We start from the raw sequence: 25967 nt of genomic DNA, 5'->3' as shown, positions 1-25967 counted from the left end.
TATGGCCAACTCATCTTTGACAAAGCAGGAAAGAACATCCAATGGAAAAAAGACAGCCTCTTTAACAAATGGTGCTGGGAGAACTGGACAGCAACATGCAGAAGGTTGAAACTAGACCACTTTCTCACACCATTCACAAAAATAAACTCAAAATGGATAAAGGACCTAAATGTGAGACAGGAAACCATCAAAACCTTAGAGGAGAAAGCAGGAAAAGACCTCTCTGACCTCAGCCGTAGCAATCTCTTACTGGACACATCCCCAAAGGCAAGGGAATTAAAAGCAAAAGTGAATTACTGGGACCTTATGAAGATAAAAAGCTTCTGCACAGCCAAGGAAACAACCAACAAAACTAAAAGGCAACCAACGGAATGGGAAAAGATATTCGCAAATGACATATCGGACAAAGGGCTAGTATCCAAAATCTATAAAGAGCTCACCAAACTCCACACCCGAAAAACAAATAACCCAGTGAAGAAATGGGCAGAAAACATGAATAGACACTTCTCTAAAGAAGACATCCGGATGGCCAACAGGCACATGAAAAGATGTTCAGCGTCGCTCCTTATCAGGGAAATACAAATCAAAACCACACTCAGGTATCACCTCACGCCAGTCAGAGTGGCCAAAATGAACAAATCCGGAGACTATAGATGCTGGAGAGGATGTGGAGAAACGGGAACCCTCTTGCACTGTTGGTGGGAATGCAAATTGGTGCAGCCGCTCTGGAAAGCAGTGTGGAGGTTCCTCAGAAAATTAAAAATAGACCTACCCTATGACCCAGCAATAGCACTGCTAGGAATTTATCCAAGGGATACAGGAGCGCTGATGCATAGGGCCACGTGTACCCCAATGTTCATAGCAGCACTCTCCACAATAGCCAAATTATGGAAAGAGCCTAAATGTCCATCAACTGATGAATGGATAAAGAAATTGTGGTTTATATACACAATGGAATATTACGTGGCAATGAGAAAAAATGAAATATGGCCTTTCGTAGCAACGTGGATGGAACTGGAGAGTGTGATGCTAAGTGAAATAAGCCATACAGAGAAAGACAGATACCATATGGTTCCACTCTTATGTGGATCCTGAGAAACTTCACAGGAACCCATGGGGGAGGGGAAGGAAAAAAAAAAAAAAAAGAGGTTAGAATGGGAGAGAGCCAAAGCATAAGAGACTTAAAAACTGAGAACAAACTGAGGGTTGATGGGGGGTGGGAGGGAGGAGAGGGTGGGTGATGGGTATTGAGGAGGGCACCTTTTGGGATGAGCACTGGGTGTTGTATGGAAACCAATTTGTCAATAAATTTCATAAAAAAAAAAAAAAAAACAAAAATAAATAAACATTTAAAAAAAAAAAAAAAGAGCATAAACTTGGGAGTCTCACATAGATCTGTCCTGTGCGAATTGCAAATATTTCAGCAAACCTTGTCACCTTTATTTCTCATCTGTGACATAGGCACAAGGACCACATTTACAGTTTTCTCTTTAGATGATACGCTTTTAAAAGCCAGTTTTTATTTTTTTGCTTCTTATAGATATTTCTTCTGTGGCTTGAACTTTCGAAACTGAGATTGAATTTCCAGTTTCCATGGTAAAAGGTTTTTCTTTTTCCCCGAGGTCAAGAAAGTGATCCCTCGAAGCCACAGAACGTCATCTTTTGAACTCATTGGAAAATGGGTGGAGGCATCGGATCCCCTGAACCAGAGAGAACACAGAGCCCAGGCTACCACGGCGAGAAGCATCTGCTGAAGGAGAGCGGCTGTGTTAGATAGCATTGCACCCTGTGGATTCCAGTTTTATCTTTCCCGTCAATTAGTACGATGGGAAAATACTTGTAGTGTTCGATCATGTCTTCCACCGAATTAAATTTCTGAAACACAGAAAAGAAAGTTAATGAAAATGTAAATATCTTTTGTGACTGTGGGTTAAAGCACAGAGTTAGATGCTTCATTTTAGTTAGAGAAGAAGTTAATTCAATTTATATATATATATATATATATATATACATAATATATCTATATATAATATAGAGATATATAAAATATATTAATATATATAATATATAATATATATATATATTTTGAATTGTGAAGGTGTGTCATAAAGTGGGTTTTTTGTTTTTTTGTTTTTTTTTTAAAGAATGGGGAAAGCCAGCTCTGGAAGGATGGGAGATAAAAATGATAAACTAACAAGGGAGAGCAGGGTGCTTGGGGAGACCAAAAGTGAGCGGGTCAGGGCTCGACCTTCACTTCGTAAATTGGTCAGAAGGCCTCAGTGAGCTTCCCTCCTGGAAACCCCTCCGTTCCATGGAGTCCTGGGGTAATCAGAAGGAATAGAGCTGGCCTCAGGGTGCTGGTAGCTGTTAGCCAATGTCCCTTCCTTCCCAGGGCTTCTTGTGAAACACCGAGGTGATAGCAGACCTTCACATGTTGATGTTTCTGGAGGTACACGGGTAAAGGGCTGTGGACAGTGAGATTATTTCTTTTTCCTTTTTCTTTTTTTAAAAGTTTATGTATTTCGGAGAGGGAGAGAGCAAGCACGAGTGGAGGAGGGGCAGAGAGAGAGGGGGACAGAGGATCTGAGGCAGACTCAGAGCTATCAGCACAGAGCCCAATGTGGGGCTCCAACTCACGAACCACGAGATCATGACCTGAGCCAGGATCAAGAGTCCAACTCTGAACCGACTGAGCCATCTAGGTGGCCCAAGATTATTTTAAGCTTAGGAAATCAGGATGTGCTTTGCTGAAGATGTAGACTTGAAACGGGCTATACCTTCTGGGTGATTCTACGTAAAGGGGCAAGAGGTTTAAGGATTCTAAAAGCAGAGGAAGAAGCATGAACGAAGACAGATGTTGAGGACAAGGGAGCACGGACAGTGATGCTGCTGAACTGAGTTTGGGTGTGTTCTCAAAGGGAATACGGGAGGACAAGTGGGAAGAGCTTGCTCAGTCTGCCTTGCACACCTTAAGACGATGCGTGCCCTCGATCCTCCTTGGCCACAACCCTGTAAGGTGAGCAGGGCACGAGGAACAGCCTTCATGCAAGAGCTAAGGAAACCGCAGCTCAGAGACGTGGCCTGACCTGCTTGGAGGTCACACAGCTAGGGGGTCAGGACCAGGAATGGAACCTGGTTTTTCTGGACATGAGTCTGCTCCTTCCCTTCTGCACCTTGCCAGTGGCTTGTGAGCCCGGATGCCAACAGACCAGGATAGAGACGACACAGCCCGAAGGGAGGGAGCCATGGTGGGGATGACTCTGATGCTGTTCTAGAAGCATCATACACACTCCTCCCTCTGCCCAGTGCGCCCCAGCACAGAAATGTTTGCGGGCCTTCGCGACATCCAGCAGGAATGAGATGGCGTTGGTGCCGGTCCTCATGGGGATTACATTCTAGTGGGGGCAGATGGAAAGTAGTTTCCTGTGCAAGTAGGTAATTTCACTTAGGGACAATGTGCTCTGAAAATGGTCAGCTTGGAACTCAAGAGGGACCTTCCCTTGGGGCTGCACGTAGTGGCTGGGAGGGAACTGCTGTTTCCTCAGGGGAGTTCTGAGTTGAAATACAAGAGACCTGTAACTGCCATGGCGGTCCCATCCTTCCCGCCACTTGTGGAGGGTGTGAAGAGTAAAGAGGTGTCACAATGGGGGAAAGAGGTGGGCAATGACGGATTTCCTGACATGGGCCAGTCCCTGGATCCACTCCGTTCCTGCCTGTGCTGATGATGGAGTTCCCAGGGTTCTCCGGTGTTCCCACCCAGGCTCATCCGACTTTGTGTTCTGTCTTTTCACACTGAAAACAGTCCTGATGAAATCTGTAAGTGGCTGGCCCCTCTGTGCCTGTTACTGTATCTGGTTTCAGTGAGATGACCCACCTGTCCACCCCTAACAGGTATTCAATAGCTACCAGTTCCTACCTGATGCTGAGGTAAGGTGGTTTTGCCAGGGGTCACACGGGGAAAGCAAGTGTTGTGTTACAGAGGTCGTAGGTGAAGGGCCTGTGGGGACCGAGTGCCTGAGTTCCAAACTGGGCTCTCCCACTCACTAGCTGTGTGACCTCAGGCAAGTTTCTTACACTCTCTGTTTCAGTTTCTTTACCTACGGACAGGGATGGTAACATCAGGACGTACCTCTGAGGACCATTGTGAGGATTAATTGAGTTGACACATACATAGCGTTTAGAAGAGAATTTAGTGTATACAGTGAGTGCTCAATAAAGTCAGTCATTCCTACGACCTCATCCTTTCTAGGTTTGCCAAGAACACGAACAAAGACCAATGAAATCACTGGAGAGGTTTATAGACCATCACTGTATGCTTTCTACGCCATCAGGAAGGCTTTTTTATGGTGTTTCACTTCCAGTTATAAACTAAGAACAGAGTTTTCTCTTTTTTCACATTTGGCAAGACCAAAAGTAATGAAGGCAAGCCTGTCACGTGGAAGTCTTCTGTGACATTGGCTAACCCCATGTGGCACAAAAGAAATTTCTCTTCCCTGATGTTCATCTTCAGAGGGAAAATGCTTGCTTCCAGAATATTCTCATTCCTGCTATCTTTAGGATGGTCTTGAAATCATGAGTCAATATTAATTATTTTAATAACCTACTGCCTGGATGCCAATGTATACGAAATCATAATTTGAATAAGTGGTAGGAAGCAAGCAAGGCGTCATTTCTTATTATTTCCTCCTTGTGATAGGCCCACAACTGACACATTAAAGAGACTTTTAAAAAATATTATAATTAAGCTCTTAATTTTATATTAAATGATTTTTTTTTTCCAGGAGGAGAGCAAATGTCATCCTAATATTAGGTCTTAAAAAACTTGTTTACACATCAGGCTCTGTGCTGACAGCTCAGAGCCTGGAGCCTGCTTCGGATTCAGTGTCTCCCTTTCTCTGTGCCCCTCCCCTGCTCATGCTCTGTCTCTGTCTCTCTCTCCTCTCAAATAAATAAACATTAAATCAAATAAAAAAAATTTGTTTACACCTCTTGTGTTTGGCCTATATACCAGCTGTAGGCAATGGTTGACTGCCAGAAAGGTAAGCAAATCTGTTTGGGTGCACGCATAGGAGTGAGAGAAGACAAGAGAAGCAGAACAGCAGATGGAAGAAACGAGAAGCCATAAGCTCATGGGCTCATTGTTTGTCTCTACTAGTTTTTAAAGTTTATCAGGTTGGGGAACCTGGGTGGCTTAGTCAGTTAAGCGTCTGCTGACTCTCGATTTCCACTCATGATCTCTCATGGTTTGTGACCTTGAGCCCCGAGTCAGGTTCAGTGCTGACAGTGCAGAGCCTGCTTGGGATTCTCTTTCTCTCTCTCTGCCCCTCCCCCCTCTAAATAAATAAGCAAACTTCAGGGAATGGTCTGGTGATGGAAATTGCTCCCTTCTATGAGCTTTCACGGAGATGTGACAAACGTGATTTCTAAACTTAGATGTAGGGTTCATGTCTGGCAGCAGATGAAGTTCCTCAGGTTATTAATGGCAGGTGCCTCTCTGGCCAGGGCTGGGGTTCTACCAGTTGCTAAATATTTCCAGCCTCACCCCTGCTCAGGTACATGCATAGATGGGCACAGATTAGCAGGGTCTCCCTGGCCGCCAGGGACTCTGTGTCCCCAGAATGGGGATTCATTCAGAGAAGAGGAAGAGACAGTGTGACCACGGAGGCAGAGATCAGAGCCATGTGGCCCACAAGCCAAGGAGCCAAGGATCGCCCAGAGCCACCGGAAGCTGACAGGGGCAAGGAAGGATCCTTCCCTCAGTGTCCAGAAGCCCCGCTGATACTTTGATTTCAGGTGTCTGGCCACCAGAATTGCAGGAGAGTACATTTTTTAAAGATGTTTATTTACTTTTGAGAGACAGAGCGTCAGCAGGGGAGGGGGCAGAGAGAGAGGGAGACACAGAATCCGAAACAGGCTCCAGGCTCCGAGCTGGCAGCACAGAGCCTGATGTGGGGCTCAAACCCACGAGCAGTGAGATCATGACCTGAGCCGAAGTCGGACGCTCAACCCCCTGAGCCACCCAGGTGCTCCACATTTCTGTTGTTTTAAGCCACCAAGTTTGTTTGCAGTACTTGGTTACAGGCCCCAGAGAGTGAAGGCGATGGGTCTTTCTGAAATCTGAATTCAGACATGAGTTTCTAGCCACGTGGCTAACAGGACGATGCACATACCTAATCTGCAGTAAAATGGACCTTCCCAGGCTTATTCTTGGCAGACGCGTGTGGGTTTGCTCGCCTTCTGTGCTCGCTTTCTGGGGCCTCGTCCAGGCATCCCCTGCAGCCCCCCATGCCCCGGGGAGAGCTGCACCTCACCTCTGCCCGGGCGCACAGGCCTGATGCAGGGGCTTTGGGGAATCGTTTACGATGCAAACCCATACTGACGAAGCACCTGCCCTTTATGAGTTCGGCACTCTGTTTACATCATCTCATCTTACATGTAATAACTCCCTGGAGACAGGAGTCGCTGCATTGGATGTGTGGTTCAATTCTAAGGTTTGCAAGACAGCCCCACAGCCACGCAAAACCAAAATTGTCCCTGAAGTCCCTGTATCTCATTACCTTTCTCCTCCAGAGTCGGACTAAGACCCTCATTCTTCATTCGAACCCCAGGTGAAGTAGCTAGTGACTAGCCTGCACTCAGCACAGCCTTACTGTGCCCAATTCTTTCTTCCTTTTGTAAAGCTGGGAGAGTCTCCCCCAGCCAGGCGGGGGTGCCCACGCATGGAGGGGTGCAGGAGGGAGCTGAGGGCAAGCTAGACCGTCCCAGCCTTGTGCCAGTGCCCGTTCGCTGGGAGGACAGGCAGGAAGAACCAGTGTAAAGTCTCACTTCTCACCCAGTGCCTGGCACACAGGAAGCTTCCAGAAAAGTGTTAACTATTCTTCCACCCACGTTCTGGGCTGTTTTCAAGGAGGCTGGGGACTGTTTGCGTTTGGTCACGATGTTATCTGAGACCATATGAATAGTTATGCAGGATGAGAAATGAACCCCAGCCTTGCCGTGTACCTGCTGTGACGGGGGCGGGGGGGGGGTGGTGGTTACTCAACATTTCTGTCTTCATGTCACCGCCTGTTAAATGGAAATATTGGTGGCACCTAAGTCCCAGGGTCGCCATGAGGATGAAATCGATCCACTTCGTAATTGTTAACGGCATTGGCTGCTTTCTGTGCACAGCAAACATATGTAAGTGTTACATAAATACAGGAAAAAGGAGGCTTTTGCTTGGGGGAAATGCATGGGAGGAGAAAATTCCAGAATAACCCAAAAAGGGTTTTCTTAAAATAGGCATTTGGATCCTTGAGGGGTCCTTGGTGACCGTAATTGGAACAGCTCACCTGGAAGCTGGCGGTCTAATCTGGGCTGTCACAGATGGTAACTGCTTCCCTGCTGGGGCAGTGAACTGGCTGACAATCTGATTAAACGCCATTCGGATGCCATCCCTGGGTCGCTGTTTCCTCTTTTACGGGCACACCAGTGTGGCATGCTGGGGAAGAAGCGGTGACCTCTTTAGGTCTGGTAAAAGGGGCTCACGAACGCGTCCTTCCCAGGGGTTTTTGGAGGTCCAGGTGAGAGAGCAAAGGACACAGCGTCTGGTAGGGGCCCCACGCGTCAGGGCGCGTGATTTCCCCACGCATCAGGGCGGTGTCCCGAGCATTTAAAAATCGTAGACAGCTTTTTAAAATAATGTGAGCAGGTCTATGAACTGGAAGAAGACAGAGGGCAGAGGGAAACTGAGCCGGGATATTCACTAACCACAGGCATCTAGTTAAGGGGGGTTGTACCCCAGTTATTACAGTGACTCGGGATTAATAGTGAAAAATATAATAACTAACCCTTACCGTGGGCTTGCTAAACCCCTGGCCGGCTCGGAGGGTGTTAACGTTCAGTTAAGTCACTAATCCTTAATCCCAAAGGGAAGATTGGCTACTTCTCTCTAGCTTTGCCATAATACTCTCTTATTATGGCTGCATTTAGAAGATTTATGTATTAATCTATCTATCCACTCATGCTCTCCTTTCCGTCAAAACTTTCCCAGGTTCCAGCAAAGGCCTGTGTTGACCGCAACTCTCCAGCCACGTGTGATTCCTAAAAAAGGGCTCTGGGTCAGACGCTGGGTTTAAGCTGGAGTCTTTTATTTATTTTTTTAATGTTTACTTATTTTTGAGAGAGAGAGAGACAGCATGTGAGTGAAGGAGGGGCAGAGAGAGAGGGAGCCAGGACCCCAAGCGGGCTCTGCACTGACAATAGACAGCCCCACGTGGGGCTCGAACCCACAAACCGTGAGATCGTGACCTGAGCCGAAGTCGGACACTTAACTGACTGAGCCACCCCGGCGCCCATAAGCCGGAGTCCTCACGCAGCTGCCGACAGGATTCCCACATACCCGCCTGCCTGATGCGTTTTGGCAGCCCCAGCAATGTTCCTCGTTTTGATTTCTAGCGAAGAATAATGGGCGGTTGTGTGAAAGTTTTGTTTTCACGCTGTATTTGTTTTCTCGGTCCTCCGTGACAAAGTACCACAGATAGAGAGGCGTGGGGGCGCCTGAACAACAGAGATGTACCGTCTCACAGATCTGGACGCCGAGAGGCCAAGATCGAGGTGCGGGCACATCGGTTCCTTCTCTCTGCTTGGTGTGTAGATGGCCATCTCCTCGCTGTGACTTCACAGCCGTGCGTGTCTGTGTCCTTATCTCCTCTTGTGGAGACACCAGTCATATTGGATCTGGGCCCGCCCACATGACCTCATTTTACCATAATCTCCTCTTTAAAGACCTTAGCTCTAAATACCCAATTACAGGGGTGCCTGGGTGGCTCCAGTCTGTTGTGTCTGACGCTTGGTTTCGGCTCAGGGCGTGATCTCACAGTCTGTGAGTTCGAGCCCCATATCGCTGCTTGGGATTCTGTCTCTCCCTCTCTCTCTGTCCCTCCCCTGCTTTCTCTCTCTCTCTCTCTCTCTCTCAAAATAAATAAATAAACTAAAAAAAAAAATACCCCAATACAGTTATATTCTGAGGTACTACCTGTTAGGTCTTCAACATATGAATTCGGAAGAGCTGGGGGACAAAATTCAGCCTGTAATACGTACCAACAGATACAACTGAGGTCTGGAGATGCTACATGAGAATCACCGAATTAGAGAAGTCCAGACAAGAAAAGAACATTACATTTGAAGAAACCAAATCTCAGAGAAGTTACGTCACTGGCCTGAGCTCACATTCTTAGTCAATGGCGACTCAGAACTTGAACCTTACCCTTTTCTGCCATCCCCTTCCCTGCCCGCCTTCCTTCCAAGAAGAGCTGTCCTCTCACTTACTCTTCGTTTGTCTCTAGCCATTTACGGAATTGTCTGAGCCTCAGTTTCCCTACCTCGAAGGTCGGAGCAACTGTTATGTCAAGGAGATGTTATGGGTTAATGTGAGGTGATTCAGATAGACCAGGACTACCATAAACACATTCAGCCCAAATCAATCTCCTTTCTTCTCTGTATTTATACAGTTGTCATGAATGCCCTCATTGACTGTCTCACCCAGCCGCCTACCAGCAGACCCGTACTGATGTGGGGCATGCTCAACATGGCCCTGAATACTGTGATGGAACTCACATTCAATTTGGAGACACAAACCTAAGGGTTCCTAATGCAGGCGGATGTTGTCAGGATGTCTGTGCTGGGAATTTGGCCCTGGGGTGGGGAAGGAATGTGGCCTTAACACCGACATGGGCTTCAGAGGAGGCCTCCTGGGAGGCAGAACTGAGATGTGTCCTGCAAAGTGAGTTTTCTTTAATGGGCCAGAGCCTTGTGAGGGTGCAGGAATGGTCAGGATTGGCTGGGGCCCTGAGGGCTGAAGCGTAAGGTGGGCGGGGATGCTTGTAGAAGGGGCTGGAAGGGAATTACAGTCTCCACCTCCAGGGCGGCGCTCTTTTCTCCTATCCCAGGAGGCGTGGGGATGCGACTGACTGATGGCTTGGCCAGCATCCCCCAACTTACCCCCTTGCTGTCGTTGGTCTGGAAAAGGGAAGCTGTCAGGTTATACCCACCTCGTCTCCCCTGAGTCCTGTCCCCAGGGCAAACTGCTGATTCTTCTCCAGGAAACGGATTTTCACGTTGTAGACTCTGTTCCCATAAAACACCACCAAAACGTAGGGTTCTGCCCTGGATTTCGTGGAACAGTCTCGGACCAAGAAAGTGCCATCCTGAAGCAGAAGGAAGAATGGCCTCTTGTCAGGCAGGCCAGAACCCCACCCCAACAGTGGTGGCAAGAGTGACACTTGTGCGTATGAAGTTCCCAAATGGCTTTCTTTCTGGCAAACAGGTCTTTGGTTCAGTTTAATTCAATGAGTATTTATCAAATGTCAATATGTTCAAGGGGTCTTGTTTTCTGAAAACTATACCCGTCAGATTATGACATCCCCTTCTTCCAAATCTCCCACCGTCCCCAACTGTCCTCTATGCCATGCCTACAACCTTAGTATGATGTTCAATGGATAGATGCACCGACCTGTCTTGGGAATTTTGTTTCCTGAATCTCGGCTTCAGCCAAGCCTCTGTTTCTCAAGGGCACTGTCTTGCTTTTGGGAACTCAGCATTTTCCCAGGCTGCCCCATCTGCAGGGAGTAGCCCTCCACCTCCCCTCCCAGAAGGGCTTCCTTCTCCTGCCCATGTTCGCATCTTTCCTCTTCTGCCTGATGCTCAGGTGTTATTGTAGAGACAGTGGGAGCCACTGCAGGCTTTAGCAGGAGAGGCTTTTAGCATAATAAGTGGGGCCTCTGGTCAGGAGATGTCAATATAGGGCAAGGGTCCCCAAAAGAGAGGTGGGGCGTCAGTCATTGATAGCACAAGTAGGTATGTGAGGGAGGGGATAACATAGTCTCAGGTGAAGGGAAGAAAGAGGGGACGCAAAAAAGGATTAAGAAGATATCTGGGAGATAGGAGGAAACTCAGAAGCTTCTGTGTGACAGAAGCCAAGGGAGGAGACGGAGAATTTCCAAAAAAAGGTCCATTAGCGTGAAACGGCTTGAGGGCTGCGAAGAGGCAGACTGCAGGGACCAGGTATATCCTGGGGAATTGCTCAGGATGAACGTCTGTCTGGACATAAATGGGTGGGAAATGGAGTGATTCTCCCGAACAGAAACACACCTACAAGACTTGGTTTTGTGGTTACATGCTGTCTTTTATACGATGACAAATACTGAAAAGTCTCTAGCTGTAATTGCACAGATTCTTACGTAGATGAGTACAAATGATCTATTAGGCTACATCTAATTAGATGGGTGCAGCACTATTTTTTATAGAGATAGATCTATATAATAATTTATGCCTATGACTGTTACATATAGTTATCTCTATGCAGACTATGTTTTATATCTATAGATCTATAACTATATTACAGATAACTAATATAGTATTATAGATCTTGATAACAATGCTTGTAATATTATGTAATAATACTATTAGTATATTAAATTTATAAATAATACTAAAAAAACTAGTGATGTGATAATGCTGGTAGCTAAGGTTTATTAAGACTCGCTCTCAAGATGCTAAGCATGTTACACACATTATTTCACGTGGTGTTTACATAAAGCGTGAGAAGTTATTTTCTTCCTATTTTACAGGTAAGGGAAATAGAGTCTAATTGCTTAAGTGAATCCACAAACACATCAAGGCTAATTAGTAGAGTACCTAAAAGCTAAGCCCAAATCTTTGCTCTTTAAATGAATCAGCCTCTGAGTACGTGAAGTGGGATTGAGGAATTTTCTGGAACTTGTTCGGCCTCAAACATTCAGCCGTAATTGAAGCCTTAAGATTCGAGCACAGAACACTGCCCAAGATCAGAAAGGGAGAGGAGGCCAAGACACGTCACTGATTTTGGATTTATCATCTTAACTTCTGCAATGAGTTTGTCACAGTGAATCTGGGCAATCTTGCAACTTAAATGAAATTATCTGTCATTAATTGGAAACACGTTTTGACAAAACGGAGCCCAACAGAACAGGAAAATATGCAGTTATCCAACTGAGATTCTCTTTTCTCAGTGCTTTTGTGGGAGGAGGCAGAAGGGAAGCAAAAGGAGGTTTGCCGGAGTGCCCAGATATTTCTGGAAGGATGTTATGTGATGTATACGTTGCTCTTCTAGAACCATCCACGCAGCGGCTCCTGGAAGCAGGTCTTTAAGAGTAATTTTTCTGGTGGGAGACAGGCTCAGAGAGCACTGTGGCTCATTGGGTACTGATAGCCAAGAAGAAGAGGCAAGGTCGGAGTTGGCAGCCTGTTCCCACATGTACCCAGCAGCTGTCAGCCATGGTGGGATTCCCCAGGGACAGGGAAGGGAGGACCCTGTAGCCAAGGCATCACCTATGGCTCCCCATTTGAATGTAAAGAACTATAAATGGCTCCTAGAGGCAGTTGTGATTTTGTGAAGAGAGCGCTGATCTTGAATACAGGTTCTGCCACTTTTTCCTTTACAACCAACACCTTGGTTTAGCCTCAGTTTCCTCACCTAGACAATCAGATAGTTCCAATTATTTCTAATAGGTTCAGGAGACTATGTTAGCAACCATTTAATTTCCTACTACTGCTGTAACAAATGACCATGACCTTTGCGGACTAAAGCAATCTCCAGTTCTGGAGGTTGAATTCTGACATGGGTTTTTCCAGGCTAAAATCTAGGGGTCACAGGGCTGAGTTCCTTCTAGAGGTTCTCAGGAAGAATCCATTTCCTTGCCTTTTCCGGCTTCCAGAGGCTGCCAGGGGTCCTTGACTCACGTCCTCCACGTCTGACTTTGACATTCCTACCTCGTCTTATAGGATTCTTGTGATTACATTGAATCCACTCAGATAATACAAGACAGTGTTCCCATCTCAAGATTCCTAATTTGATCACTTCTGTGAATTCCTTTTGCTATGTAAGGTGATGTATTCACAGGTTCTGGGGATTAGGATGTGGGCCTCTTGTCAGGGGGCATTATTGTATTTACCCGAGAAACTTATATATAATTTATCTTGTTTAATTTTACAGTATCAATCCTGAGAGCTACATTTTATTAAAATTTATTGGGGACCTATCATTAACTGACCCATTTACTAATGAATGAATGTGTTCATTTTTGTATTTCCTCATTCAACACCAAGCATTGTACTGGTTAGCAGAGGAGAGGTTTCAATGTGGCATCACTCTTGAGACCCTGTCTATCACTTTTGAGATAGTCTCACAATCAAGTAGGGCTCTCTGCCCATAGTAGAATAGTTGCTTAATAACTATTTGCTATTTGTGATGATGGTTGTGGTGGTCATTTGATCTGCTCATAAGTGTTTCAGTGCCCCTCTCCTTCTGGTCAAAAGGGGTTGTCCTTCCCCATCCTCTTGGAAGGTAGACCTGGCTGTATGAATTGCTTTGGCCAAGGAAGCATGAGCAGAGATAAATGTTCCTTTTGAGAGGCTGTGGTAAGAGCCAGCATGTGACTGGTGGGAGCACACACCGAGTTGTGGTCTTCACCAGCCTGGGTCAACCCACCAACCTTTCTAGCCCAGGGACGTGAGCAAGAATTATTTTGCTGTGCTAAGCGACTGAGATCTTGGGTGGTTAGTACAGCATCACCTACTGTATCCTGACTATCACAGCATTCAGGATCCGTGCACCTTTCCTGAAGACAGGAGACATAAAGATTCACCTGTACCTTGGGCAGACCTTTGGTAACGAGATGAATTTGGAAGAAAGCAGAAGGAAGGCACCTTCCATGGTGACCTCCATTTACACCCCAGCTTCCACATTTGATCTCCCAAATCAAGGGCTGCTTTTACTGTTCTCACTCAACAATAATAATAATAAAAACTGGACCGAAAGACATTTTGGAATGAGAGGCAGTCACGACTAATCAGTGACACAGCCGAGTCCCCTTTTTAATGACAACTTCCTGAGCACCGAGAGATACAGGCCGGTGCATCAGAGCAGTGTCAGAAGACCGTACGAGGGCAGCGGACACAGTGAGGTGGGCTTTCCAGCAAGCGTTACCTTGTTCTCCCTCCTTAATGCCTCCTCCGCTGCCTGGCGACTGTGCTCTCCAACGTACCAGTTGTTTTGCGGGACATCCTGCAGTGCAGGTGAAATGAATAGTTTAGGGTCAAAAGGAAGTATTAATTTTAAGCAATCAATTACCTAAAGTGTACTTTCATTCCACCCGTGCCAAATCGCAGTTTGATTTATAGTAAACACGCACTACAAAAATTCCATCCCTGGATCTGGAGACGGACACAGGAAAGGTAACTACGGCTTAGGAATTACGAAACTGGCAACACAGAGTCCGTCTGCCATCAAAAGGAGCCAGAAATTTCACCCCAGGTGTTGAGGAAGGCCCTTCGGCACCACACTCAACATGGATAAGAAATCTCTGTCTACCACTGTGTTGTGAGTCTGCGCCTGTGGAAGCTGATTAAGGTTGGATGCATATCGTTGGTGAAGCCAGTGTGGGCCTCGTCCTTGTAGAAACAGCAGGGGAGGCATGTCTGGCTGGCTGAGTCAGTTAAGCATCCGACTCTCGATCTCCGCTCAGGTCATGGTCTCACGGTTTGTAGGATGGAGCCCTGCGTTGGGTCCCGTGCTGGCTGCCCGGAGCCTCCTTGGAATCCTCTCCCCCTCTCTCTCGGCCCCTGCCCCACTCATTCTCTCCCTCCCTCTCTCTATCTCTCTCTCAACAACAAACAAAAAAAAGCTTAAAAAAGCAGGGGAAGGAAAGGAAAGGTGCAGACTGAGAGCATCTTTATAGCACTCGCTTCAAGTCACAAGTGGTAGACCTGAGTCTGTCCGGCTTTCTCCCTGTACCACGATACATTATTATGCCAATTGAGTTATTCTAATTATAAAACACACCACAACAGAAGGAAGGGAGGTCAGAGAGCTGTGCCATAGATCTGCAATTCCTGTACTGGGATCCAAGGATAATAACATCAAACAATCCCCTGCATGAGTCTAGCATCTCCAAGGCCATTCTTCATTCATTATCTCAATCCGTCCCTGCCACAATCCTGTGTCGTAGGCGTGTCTGGAAGGAGCAGGCTCAGGAAGTCGGCACCTGTCACGTGGTCGGCAAGGGCCAGGTCTTTGTTGTCTCAGCGCCTCTGGTCCTCCCAGCACATACAACAATGGGTACACCAAGCGTGCGTGGTGGGAGAGGCGTGAGCTAACTCTAGCCCAACTGTGCAACCTCACTGGTTACCACCCTCCAGTATGAGGACGTGGTCAGGCCAGCCAGATGTGTTTGCTGCTCCCTGGACATACACAGCTTCAGGGCTTGGCACGAGCCAGCCCTGCTGCCCGGAAACCCTCCCCCTCCCCCTCCTTCCCCTTTCCTCTCACCCAGCCCTGCCATTCTCTTCCATCAAGTTGGGGATCAAAGTCACCTCTTATTTGAGACCCCCCTTTGGAATAAGTTCCCTTACGGAGTGCCTACCCCCAGTGGGGAGTGGGTACTGGGAAGGCCCAGAGGCAGGACCAGCTCTGCTCCCCTCCTGCCAAGCCATGTGACAGGCTCCATCCAGAAAGAAAGGAGCCTGAGAGCCCCATCTGCCTCAGAAGTGTGAGCTCCCAGCGTACAGAGTGGTCTGCTGCTTCTGGAAGGCTTGTCAGCCAGTTCAGGGGCTTAGCAGGGCTCAGTGCATTTCATCTATTCTGATTTTATTTACTTTTTCGAACTGGAAGTGCTTAGAGATTTTATGGTCTTATTTGTCCAGGTGTGGTCACAAGTGCTGGCCGGTGAGTTTAGGTGGGACTCAAACACAGCCTTAAATAAGTCAGAAATGCCTGGGGGAGAAGCAGCCCCTTCAGTTGTCTTTTTAGACCTTTGGATAATTCAAGAGGGATGTTTCATTCTTGTTCTAGTATGTCCTTAATATCTCTCTGGCATTTCTAACCTCCCCAGTAACGGAAGAACCATCCTTATGCTGACAGCTACTAGCGAGTGAAGAGATCTTGCTATAATTTAATGGCTTTGTTCTGTTTGAGTTAAAAGGACTTTAAAAATGTGGCAAAATAGACATAGCATCAGATTCACTATTTAAACCATTTTAAGTATATAATGCAGTGACACTGAGCACATTTTCATTGCTTTGCAACCATCACCATTGTCTCCCTGCAAAACGTTGTCATCATCCCGAATTGAAGTTCTAGACAGATTAAACAGCTCCCCGTCTCCCCTCCCCCACCTCCCAGCCCCTCGCCACTGCCATCCTACCTCATCTCTATGAATTTGCCTATTCTGCCCTCATAGCAGTGGATTTCACGGATTTATTCTTTTGTGTCTGGCTTCTTTTACTTAGCATGACGTTTTGAAGGTTCATCTCTGTTGTAGCATATATGGGAATTTCATTCTTTTTAGAACCGTTCTCTCTCTCTCTCTCTTTTTCTCTCTCTCTCTCTCTCTATATAACTGTTACATATATATATATATATATATATATATGTATATATATATGGTGGTCATTTGGATTGTTTCCACCTCTTGGCTTTTTTATGAAAAATGCCTCTATGAACATGGGTGTACAAATATCTGTCCGATTCCCCACCTTCAGCTCTTTGGGGCATATATACTCAGAAGTGGAATGTTGCAATTAGTTTTAAGGTCACTTCCTCTCCATGGTATGTGACACTGGTTTTCTATTTAGAGCAGCGATACAAAGTGGAAAAAGAGTCAACTATACAAAGAATACTAATAAGGGAACATTATTATTGGTCATACACGGGTAGGTCACAAATTGTAAAGGTGGATTGAAATTGTTGGCCATCACGGAAGTCCTGATCCACTGCAAGCCTCCCCCATGCATGTGGGAGCCCAGGCTCTGGGAGGGGCGTGATTTTGGAGAGAACTCAGGGATTTCTGTGCTCCTGAAGCAGATGAAAGAGGGAAAGGAAGCCAGATACATAAAAAGGGGAAGTAACAGTAGTCTGTGCAAAAGTTTCCCAAAGTCTAACTTAAGGGTATGGGGACCTTTTGTAGAAATTAAGGTAGAAATTAATACAAGGACCACAAAAGACCGTTAGGGTACTGTGGGGATTATAGGAATGGACCAGAGGTATCTTGGATGCTCTTCTTCTGCTTCAAACCTTTTGCAAGCTCCATAGCAGGATCCCAAGCACATGGGGATGCGGGATGGAGACCCAGAAGAAGCATATCCTTCTGTGCCTTGTAAGTGGAAGCCTTTAGTAAGTAGTGTTACCAGGTAATTGAGGGAAGGGCATGGAAGCTACAAAGAACGTTTTGACGCCCCGCTTTCCATGTAGTAAATGTTAAGTGCAGCGTGGTCCAAGAAGATCATAGGGATGGGGAATATTTTAGAAAGAGACCAGGAAATAGATGAAGGACTAATGAGAGTACATCTATTATCTCTTAGCATCATATTTCCCTGCTCTGCGTCTCCTCTGGGCACGGACCATATCCTCTAGCATATTGTGTGGCATATGATAAGTGCTCAAACAATAGTTGTTAGACTGTTCAAATGAAATGAGTATATGACATGTGGGTCTTTTATTGGAAAAAGAATTGCAGGGGTGCCTGGGTGGCTCCATCGGTTAGGCATCCGACTCTTGATTTCAGCTGAGGTCATGATCTTACAGTTCGTGAGTTCAAGCCCCACATCAGGATCTGTGCTGACAAATACAGAGCCTGCTTGGGATTCTCTGTCTCCCTTTCTTTCTGTCTTTCCCCTGTCACACACACTCTCTCTCTCTCAAAATAAATAAACATTAAAAAAAAAAAAAAAAGAAAAAGGTTGTAGCGTATAAATCCCTGCTGGTCCTGAAAGATTATTGAACAGCTAGTAAGTATAAAACACAGTCCTAGATATCTCTTTTTTTTGAGTAATAAAAAAAAAGCCACTTTGAGAATCAGAGAGTGTGCAACTTAAAGACTGGTAAAAGAGCAATATGAAATATTATTAGCCCGTAGAAAATATTAAAAGCCAGTAATATGTAGCCAGAAGGGGAAACAAATTAAAGCTGGTCATGATGATCTCCTTCTAGGTATTGTTCACTAAAGCTCTCTTTAGATGCTTAGGTTTATCTAGAAAGACACTGCAGAGAAGTATCTGTTTTACCTTTTCATCAGAACTTGTGGGGAAAGGTTTTCTCCAGCCTGTGTTTTGACAGTGCGGCAAAGTTTCCTGAGGGCCATAGCAGGCTGGAGACTGACATCTCTGGGGAGGATGGAGCTGGGTGCTGTGTTTATGATCTGAAAAGGAAATTCACACACAAATATGATTTTGTTATCGTCTCACGCCGCCTCCTTCCAACCAGGAGCTGGAACTCATCACTCCTTCCTGTGCCTGGGGCCACCTTGTTGGTCTACGCCACTGTCCTCTCACTCCGGAGGGTGATCTCCTCTGGACTGTTCTCTTGCTTCAGTTCTCTTGCCCCTTTCTCTCTAGGGCATCTGGAACAATCTTTTTTAAAAAATTTTTATTAGTTTCTTTATTATTATTATTATGATTGTTTTGAGAGAGAGAGGAAGTGAGCAGGGGAGGGCAGAGAAAGAGACTGAGAGAGAATTCCAAGCAAGATCCACACTGTCAGCACAGAGCCCGATGAGGGGCTCCAACCCATGTACATGAGATCATGACCTGAGCCGAAATCAAGAGTTGGATGCTTAACTGACTGAGCCACCCAGGTGCTCCACATTTGGAGTAATCTTAAAAAAAAAAAATGTAATTCTGACTTTGCTACTCTTCCTGGCAAAAATGCTTACATGCTTTCCTTTACACCTGAAATAAATTCCAAATGTTTTACTTCTTTCAATAAGGCCTGAATAATCTTATCTACCCATCCATCCATTCCCCCCCCCCCCCCCCCCCCCATCCATCGTACATTGTCTACTCTGTTCTGGTCATAACGAATTCTGTTCAGTTTCTGAAACAAGCCAAGCTTGTTCTCAACTTGGAAAACGGTATTTTTTTTTAAACTTGAAGGAATAACTTTTTTCTTTTATTGGAATATCACTTTTTTAACCTAAAAGAATGACTAACAGATAAAATATGTTATTCAGACTTAGGCATTTGGTAGGTATTTTATTAGAAAATGAACCAAGGGAGGCTGTCACTTTGTGGAAAACAACTGGCAGTATTTGCTGCCAATTACAAAATTAGACTTTCCTAGTGAAAACTGGAATTTGGAAACACTTGTATCTACCACTGTTGTATAACACCATACACAACAGTTAGACCTGTCTGATGAGACTGGTGGTGTTACTTGCAAATGTGATTTAATAAACTATTATGTAATAAAATGTGTTAACATTGGAAAGATCTGCTCAGGTCTGGGAATCATTTTCCAAGTGACCAATGCACAATGCTACAAAATCATGCCTGGATAGAAGATTCTTTAAAAGAGCAAGGTAGACCAATGGATTTTAAAGTAACCATACAAAAAGTTCACTAAAAGGGTTTAGATTTCATGTGGTACCTAAGTTTTAAGATACTACCACTTGTCAAGGTTTAATGTGGTATTTCCTCCTTATGCTTCAATGAAAATAATATATTTTCACTGCATGGCATTCCCATAAACACTAATAAAAGATGAAATCAGAGCCACAAGGAAGGAGTTAAGCGTTAGGAGAAACACTAAGCAAAGGTATTTGTAAATACGTTAGTAACTTTAAGCAAGGATTAACTGTATAAAAATCATAAAGCCTTGAGAATATGAAAACAATATGAAATGGAATAGTGGACAGCAATAATATAACATGGAAGAAAGGTGATTGGTGTGAAGCAGAATTATAAACTGTATAGTCTTAATTCAGTCTACAAAATATAACTAAAGTTATAGTTCTGGTTAGTAGCTGAACAAGAACTTTGAAAAAGTGGGATACTTTTGACAGTACATTTTTGAAACAAAATACTAGATATAATGTCAGCAAATATTTACATGCCAGTTACTGTAACATTTAGGTTATATGTGTATTTATTCTGCTTCTTGTCATCAAAAAGCTGAATTTTTCTCTAAGTTTATGAAGAAGAACAGAGTACTTCTGGAGCATTTTATGTCCTATTTTAATGGTTCCAAGGATTGTGGCTTTTAATGTTAAGACCAAGAATGTTTGCTATAGGGAATTAGGTGTACAAAAATGTTTGTTGAAAAATGTTTGATCACTTAATATTTAAATTATATTCATCATAGTAAGTTAATTTCATCCACCAATTTATGACCTTAAAAATAGGAATCATGCTACAGACATCTCTGATTTTCAAATTTTGTAAGTAACGAATTTGAACTTCCAAATAGTGCAGAATCCATACCATTAGAATTAGGGCATTCTGAGTTTCTTGTATTGCTTGGGAAAAGGATATGAACTTCAGATTTTGAAAATCCAAACATTCTTTTATTTAAAATGTTAAAGGTCACCTTGGAAGAGTAGAACTGGAATGTGTGACTTCCAAAGGAGAGAAAGGGAGGGAAATTAAGAGATGAACCCACTCTCTGGCAAGAAAAGAAACAGTCAAAAAGAGTAGGGCAAATAGAAGGCAGAAAATAATATAAAAACCGATCTAAAAGATTAGTAATCACAATAAATATCAAAAGTGTAAACAAAGCATTTATAAATTAGATGCAGAATTGTTTAAAAATTCCAGTAATGTACAGTTATATATGACAGCAGTCACTAATGAGATGGAAACTCTATACCGGGCAAATCCTAACCAAGAGAAAGCTAAAAGTGCTATTGTAATGTTTAAAAAGTGCTTTTAAAACTTTATTTTAAACTATAGTGAAGCAATAGAGACTTATTACTGAAATGGCCATAACTGTCTTTCCAACATGGATCAAAATAGTAAGAACATACTTGAGAAAAGAAAATAACCATTCTCAGCATTTTCTATCGCTTGGTGTGTGTAGTTTACATAATAGTGTTGAGTGATTATAAATTTTTCATTATACTGTGGCAATGGATTTATTATATTTCAACTCTGAGTGCCTTGCTTGAATATTTAAAGAGTCCTACTTGAAAAAGAGTGTTTGGAAATAGCTATATGCATTTGTAGTCTATGCAGAGAATGAGCTAAATAAAACAAAACAACAAACAGAACAACTTTGCCTTTGCCGTTTTCCCCTGAAGGCCCTTTGGATCTTTGTTTAATGAGTGAATGAAATTCTGAGCGTAGAATCCAGGGCAACAATTTAACTGATTTTGTTCTAAAATAATGGCAGCTAATCTTTGGATATTATATATATTATACGTGTATTATTATATACCATTATATATTATATATTATTATATATTATATATAATATATTACATATTATATATAATATATAATATACACATTAATACATATATAATATACCTATATTATACATATTATATTATATTATTATAATATACCTATTAATAATAATAACATAATATTAATATATTATATATACACACATACACAAATATATATGCATATATGTACACATACATACATACACATATGTACATACATATATGTACATTATATATTTTCACATAAAACTGCATTTGAGTTTTATAGCCCCACAAAATAGGGCTCGCCTATTTGGAGAACAGAGGGTCACATTAATGAACAGATTGACACAGAGTAAATAGAACTTCAGGGAGGACACTATGTAGGTGGCCAATAAAATTTGAGGCAGTGTAGCCTAATAAGCATGGGTTGTAGAATCACACTGTTACCAATAATACTAATATTTCAAAATTCTTCTGTATCTAAAACTGTTAGCACAGTGTCTGACCTGTACTGGTCACTCAAAATAAATAACACAAGCTACTGCTTATTGAATCAGTCACCAGTGGCCGATGATTTCATCAATTGTGCCTATGTAATGAAACCCCTAAAAAGCCCCAAAGGATGCAGTTCAGAGAGCTTCTGGGTTGGTGATCCAGAACAGTTCCATGTGCCATCATACAGTGCCCCAAACTCCATAAGGGCAGAAGCTCCTTTGTTCAGGACAATGCCCTATGAAACTCTTCTATCTGGCTGTGGCCTATTTGTATTCTTTTATAATAAACTGGTAATCCAGCAAGTACAATGTTGCTGAGAGTTCTGTGAACCACTCTAGCAAATTAATTGAACCTAGGGAAGGGTTTGTTGGAACCTTGGCTCTATAGCCAGTTGGTCAGAATGGCCATATGATTGGCTGACACAGGCTTGCACCCCTTGGTGCAATCTTGTGGGATTGAACCCTTAACATGTGGAATCTATGGACTCCATGTAGTGTCAGAAGAGAGTTGAACTGTAGGTCACCCAACTGGTGTCAGGAATCGTCTGGTGGTGTGGAACCCCCCCCATTTTGGAATTGTTGGGTGCAGAATTATCAGACTTCTAATCGCTTAGCCTGAAATCATTTATCAGAGAATTGAGCCAAGTCTGTTTATCAAGGAGTAGCTGAACTATTAAGAATAAGTATTTCCCAAATTCCTTTCTCATAAAATAAGGAAGATAATGTCTACAGTGATGGAGGTCTAGATTTCACTTATTCTACATGAAGAGTGCTATGTCCCTTGGCTGAGGCATTCAAATTAAGACCAGTAAGCTTCATAGAACCCTCTAGACTGAAAACATGAGTGCCGGGATTATGTGGTTCTGCATGCAGCTAATTTCTCCTGAGCCCTGGTGATCCAGAAATGACTTTTCACTCAGTAGAATGAACACCTGCCCAGTAAACTGATGCAGGAGCATCGCAGGTGCAAAAGTAGTGGTTAGCTGAAGGGCAGAGCTGTCTCTGTTCTGTACTCATAGGGCCCAGCCCAATTTTGTGTATAAACCATGTGCTTCATGGATGTTTGATGACTGAAAGAGGAATTGATGGTGTTTTAAGGCTCTGGAGGCCCCAACATTCTCCCCGTCCATTCTGGGCTGCTTCCTTAAGCAACTGTCTAACATGAGTGGAGGACAGTTTGCAAGATCCCAGTATAGATGAAATACACCCAGTCCTGGGATGCTTGACTGGACCCATGTATGTGAAGGCCATCCACATCCACATCACTAACACTGCTACTCCACTCTTATATTACTCTTCATTTTCCATCTGTGCATGATTTTGTCTTTCAAATGAAGACTGGAATTCTCTCTAAGCTTGATTCTGCTTCCCATCCCTGCAGCATATCTTCACAATCCTGATAAATAATGGCCCTTCTGGGCCCACTCAGCCCCTGGACCTTCTACCTGGAAACTCTAAGTCTTTCTATCTTCATACATCTAGCTCTGGCCTCCAGGACTACTGTTTTTGTCATTTTGTCCCCTCATTCTTGGGGATTGAGCCTGTCCCATTAATCGCAGCTACTTTGGACTGCCTTCCTTTAAAAAAGGAAGGAGGGCACTTGTTGGAATGAGCACTGAGTGTGGCATGTAAGCAGTGAATCATGGGAATCTACCCTCAAAACTAAGAGCACACTGTATACACTGTATGTTACCTGGCTTGACAATAAATTATGTTAAGAAAAAAAGAAAAGGGAAGTCTCTTCTTTTGGGAAACTTGTATTAGCAAGGGGCACATCAGGGGAAATAAGCTTTCCAGATTGGTTTTCCAATCTAAGGTCCAGACAGTATAAGGCAGAAGATGAGTAAGGACATGATAGAGGTGAGGGAGGAAACTCCTAGGTTTAATGGGTCAGTTGGGTAGGGCATTCTTGGAGAAGGAAGGATATTAAGGTGCGTCACTTGCCTACTATGTGTCACATGACTGTGTGTGTGTGGATAACCCTGTGAGTTAATATTATTGTTATGGATGGGGGAGGGGGAGGATCTAAGAATGAACTTGCTCAAGATGACGTTATTGCAGGGAGAGAGGCAGAATGGGGACTCAGGTCATTGGAACCCTCTGTCATTCTACTCTATCCCACGGGAATCTGCTTTCTCCAGCTCTAAGCCCTCTTGTGGCTCAACAGAAAGAGAGTGCAGAATTAGACCTGAACACAGAATCTCCATAGCATATGGGTTGAAGAAAGAAATGCAAAAAAACACACTAGATTTGTTTGAACAAAATAATACTAACGATATCAAAACCCACCACCAGTAGGAATACAACACTATATTCATGTGTTGCTGTAGACATCTCTGCAGACAGGCATCCTGTTGAGTTTTATCTTTACAACCAGTAAGAGAAGTCAGTTTGATGTCCTTAATTTGACAGACTTAAGATAAATCTATTGTGTTTCACCCAAAGAATTGGCAAAAACTAAAAGTTTGTCAAAAACAACTGTTGGAGATGATGGGGAATGAGGAGGACTCATAAGCTATTGGTGACGCCAATGTCTACTTTGGAAAATGCATCTAGAATTTTTTGGATTTAATTACGGACAAAAATCGTTATATCGACCTAACGGAATACTATCTATCAGTGAAAATGAGCTAATTACACCTACAGATGTCAGCTCAACGACGGTGAGGCTCACAAAAGCAAAGTCACAGCGCAGGAACATCGTAGTGTGATGGCTTACCTGTTTGTTTCATAATTCTTGCATAAGGCGCTCTTACCTCTGTTTTGTGCACTTTGGTTTTTCATCACGAGTGGTGAGCTAAAGGAAATGTTAGAATTGACAGCATGTTAGTGTTTCCCGTGGTGGGTAAAATTCCACGCAAAGGCAAGGCCAGTCACAATGGACTAAGTCACGTTTACAAAGCACTTTATATTTCACCGGCTGTGCTACAAGAGTTTCTGTTTTGTAAGGTAATAGGAGGCTGGTTATTTCTCTTTTCTCAAGACAGGCAACAGATATGGAACAAATTGACCCATACAAGTTCTTCCCATTGTATTTCAACGAGCACATATCATGATTCTTTGCTTTTGGGAGCCGTGAATTCAGAGTTTCCTTGTAACTACGGTCGCTCTAGAAAATGATAGGTTGGAGCTAATAGTCTACAGAAATTGTTTACCAGTTGAAGAAGAGTGAGCCATAGCAAGCAAGAGGAGAATAGAAATTATTTTGTTCCTTCTTGAAATGTGAGCTAAGTGAGAAAACTGTGGATTATTATAAGGAAATCTGTAAGAGAAAAAGGTTATAAAAATATAATAAAAGATGATTAAAACAACAATATGCAAAAGAAGGAAGGGGGGTAATGGGGGATGGAGATCATGCCCCTGATATGCAGGCCTGGCAATGGCAATGAGAGCTGACATTCGTTGGGCACTTGCAACAGGTCTGGGAAAAGTCAGCATTCGTGGACTGCATTTTCAGAATCAAGCCATTATAGGAAGCATGGAATACTGGAAAGTGTTTGGGTTTTGAAGCTGGACTTGACTTTAGTGGTAAGGAACTCCACCTCTCTGGGTCTCATTTATTGCCTCTGGGGAGTGGGTCAGAACTATCTCCTAAATTCAGTGTGGTTTCAAACTGGGATCTGCTGGATGAAGAGGGGTTTTCCAAGTAGCGAGAGGGTGGAAAGAGGGAAGAAGTGGTATAGACAGGGGGATAGCACGTGCAAATGTCCTGCATTAAGTGACAACAAGGGTTGAGATGGTGGGAGGCTGGCATGAACTGAAGCTGGGGCCACCTGGCCAGTCTGGGATCATGGGGGAACTTAGAAGCAGTCATTTTGGAGGCTCTGGAGTTTGTTTTACTGAAGCCACCACTAGTTTACAGTTACAGTGACCTTGGGCAGTGAATCACTGGCCTGAGCCTTTGCTTCAGTTGGGACAGCAATTGTCACAATAACCTGATCGGCAAGTGTTAAATCAGATAATGGCATTTTCAACGCCCAACCATCTATAAAGGTTTGTTCAAAAGTAGCTGTAAGTTTATGTGTGGTCATCAACTGGGTATAATTAGAAACGGCCAACTTTTTTCCCCAGATTGTTTTGCATCCGTTCAGTTAATCCTGTCTAGTTAACATCCAAGCCTTCAAATCTCCCAAACTTCTCTAACAATGAATCACTTACAAATTGCAGGAAGCATAGTGCCATTTGCTTCCATAATGGCTGTGACTCGCAGATTTCCCTTGGGGCCATCGCTGGGCTTCATTAGCAAAGACCAAAG

At 43.9% G+C, this 25967-nt stretch overlaps 1 protein-coding gene and 1 long non-coding RNA gene across 2 annotated transcripts in view; one reads left to right on the top strand and one right to left on the bottom strand.

The window, feature by feature from the left end:
* Window positions 1-1667, top strand: part of LOC125163871 (uncharacterized) — a 28819-nt gene extending 27152 nt beyond the window's left edge. The window contains exon 3 of the long non-coding RNA XR_007151575.1: window positions 1623-1667. This is a non-coding gene — a long non-coding RNA (uncharacterized LOC125163871). The remainder of the gene's footprint in view (window positions 1-1622) is intronic.
* The window catches only part of CLNK (cytokine dependent hematopoietic cell linker), a 164949-nt gene continuing 140372 nt past the window's right edge, over window positions 1391-25967 (bottom strand). The window contains exons 15-19 of the mRNA XM_047856125.1: window positions 24469-24509; window positions 18079-18212; window positions 14006-14083; window positions 10032-10187; window positions 1391-1875 (exon numbers count right to left, since the gene is read on the bottom strand). Of these exons, the coding sequence (XP_047712081.1) occupies window positions 1729-1875; window positions 10032-10187; window positions 14006-14083; window positions 18079-18212; window positions 24469-24509 (556 nt within the window). The 3' untranslated portion in view covers window positions 1391-1728. The remainder of the gene's footprint in view (window positions 1876-10031; window positions 10188-14005; window positions 14084-18078; window positions 18213-24468; window positions 24510-25967) is intronic.

The sequence above is a fragment of the Prionailurus viverrinus genome, chromosome B1, assembly GCF_022837055.1.
Source record: "Prionailurus viverrinus isolate Anna chromosome B1, UM_Priviv_1.0, whole genome shotgun sequence".
In the NCBI taxonomy this organism is placed as follows: domain Eukaryota; kingdom Metazoa; phylum Chordata; class Mammalia; order Carnivora; family Felidae; genus Prionailurus; species Prionailurus viverrinus.
The sequence above is the reverse complement of the archived record's forward strand: the minus strand, read 5'-3'. Positions and strand labels throughout refer to the sequence as shown.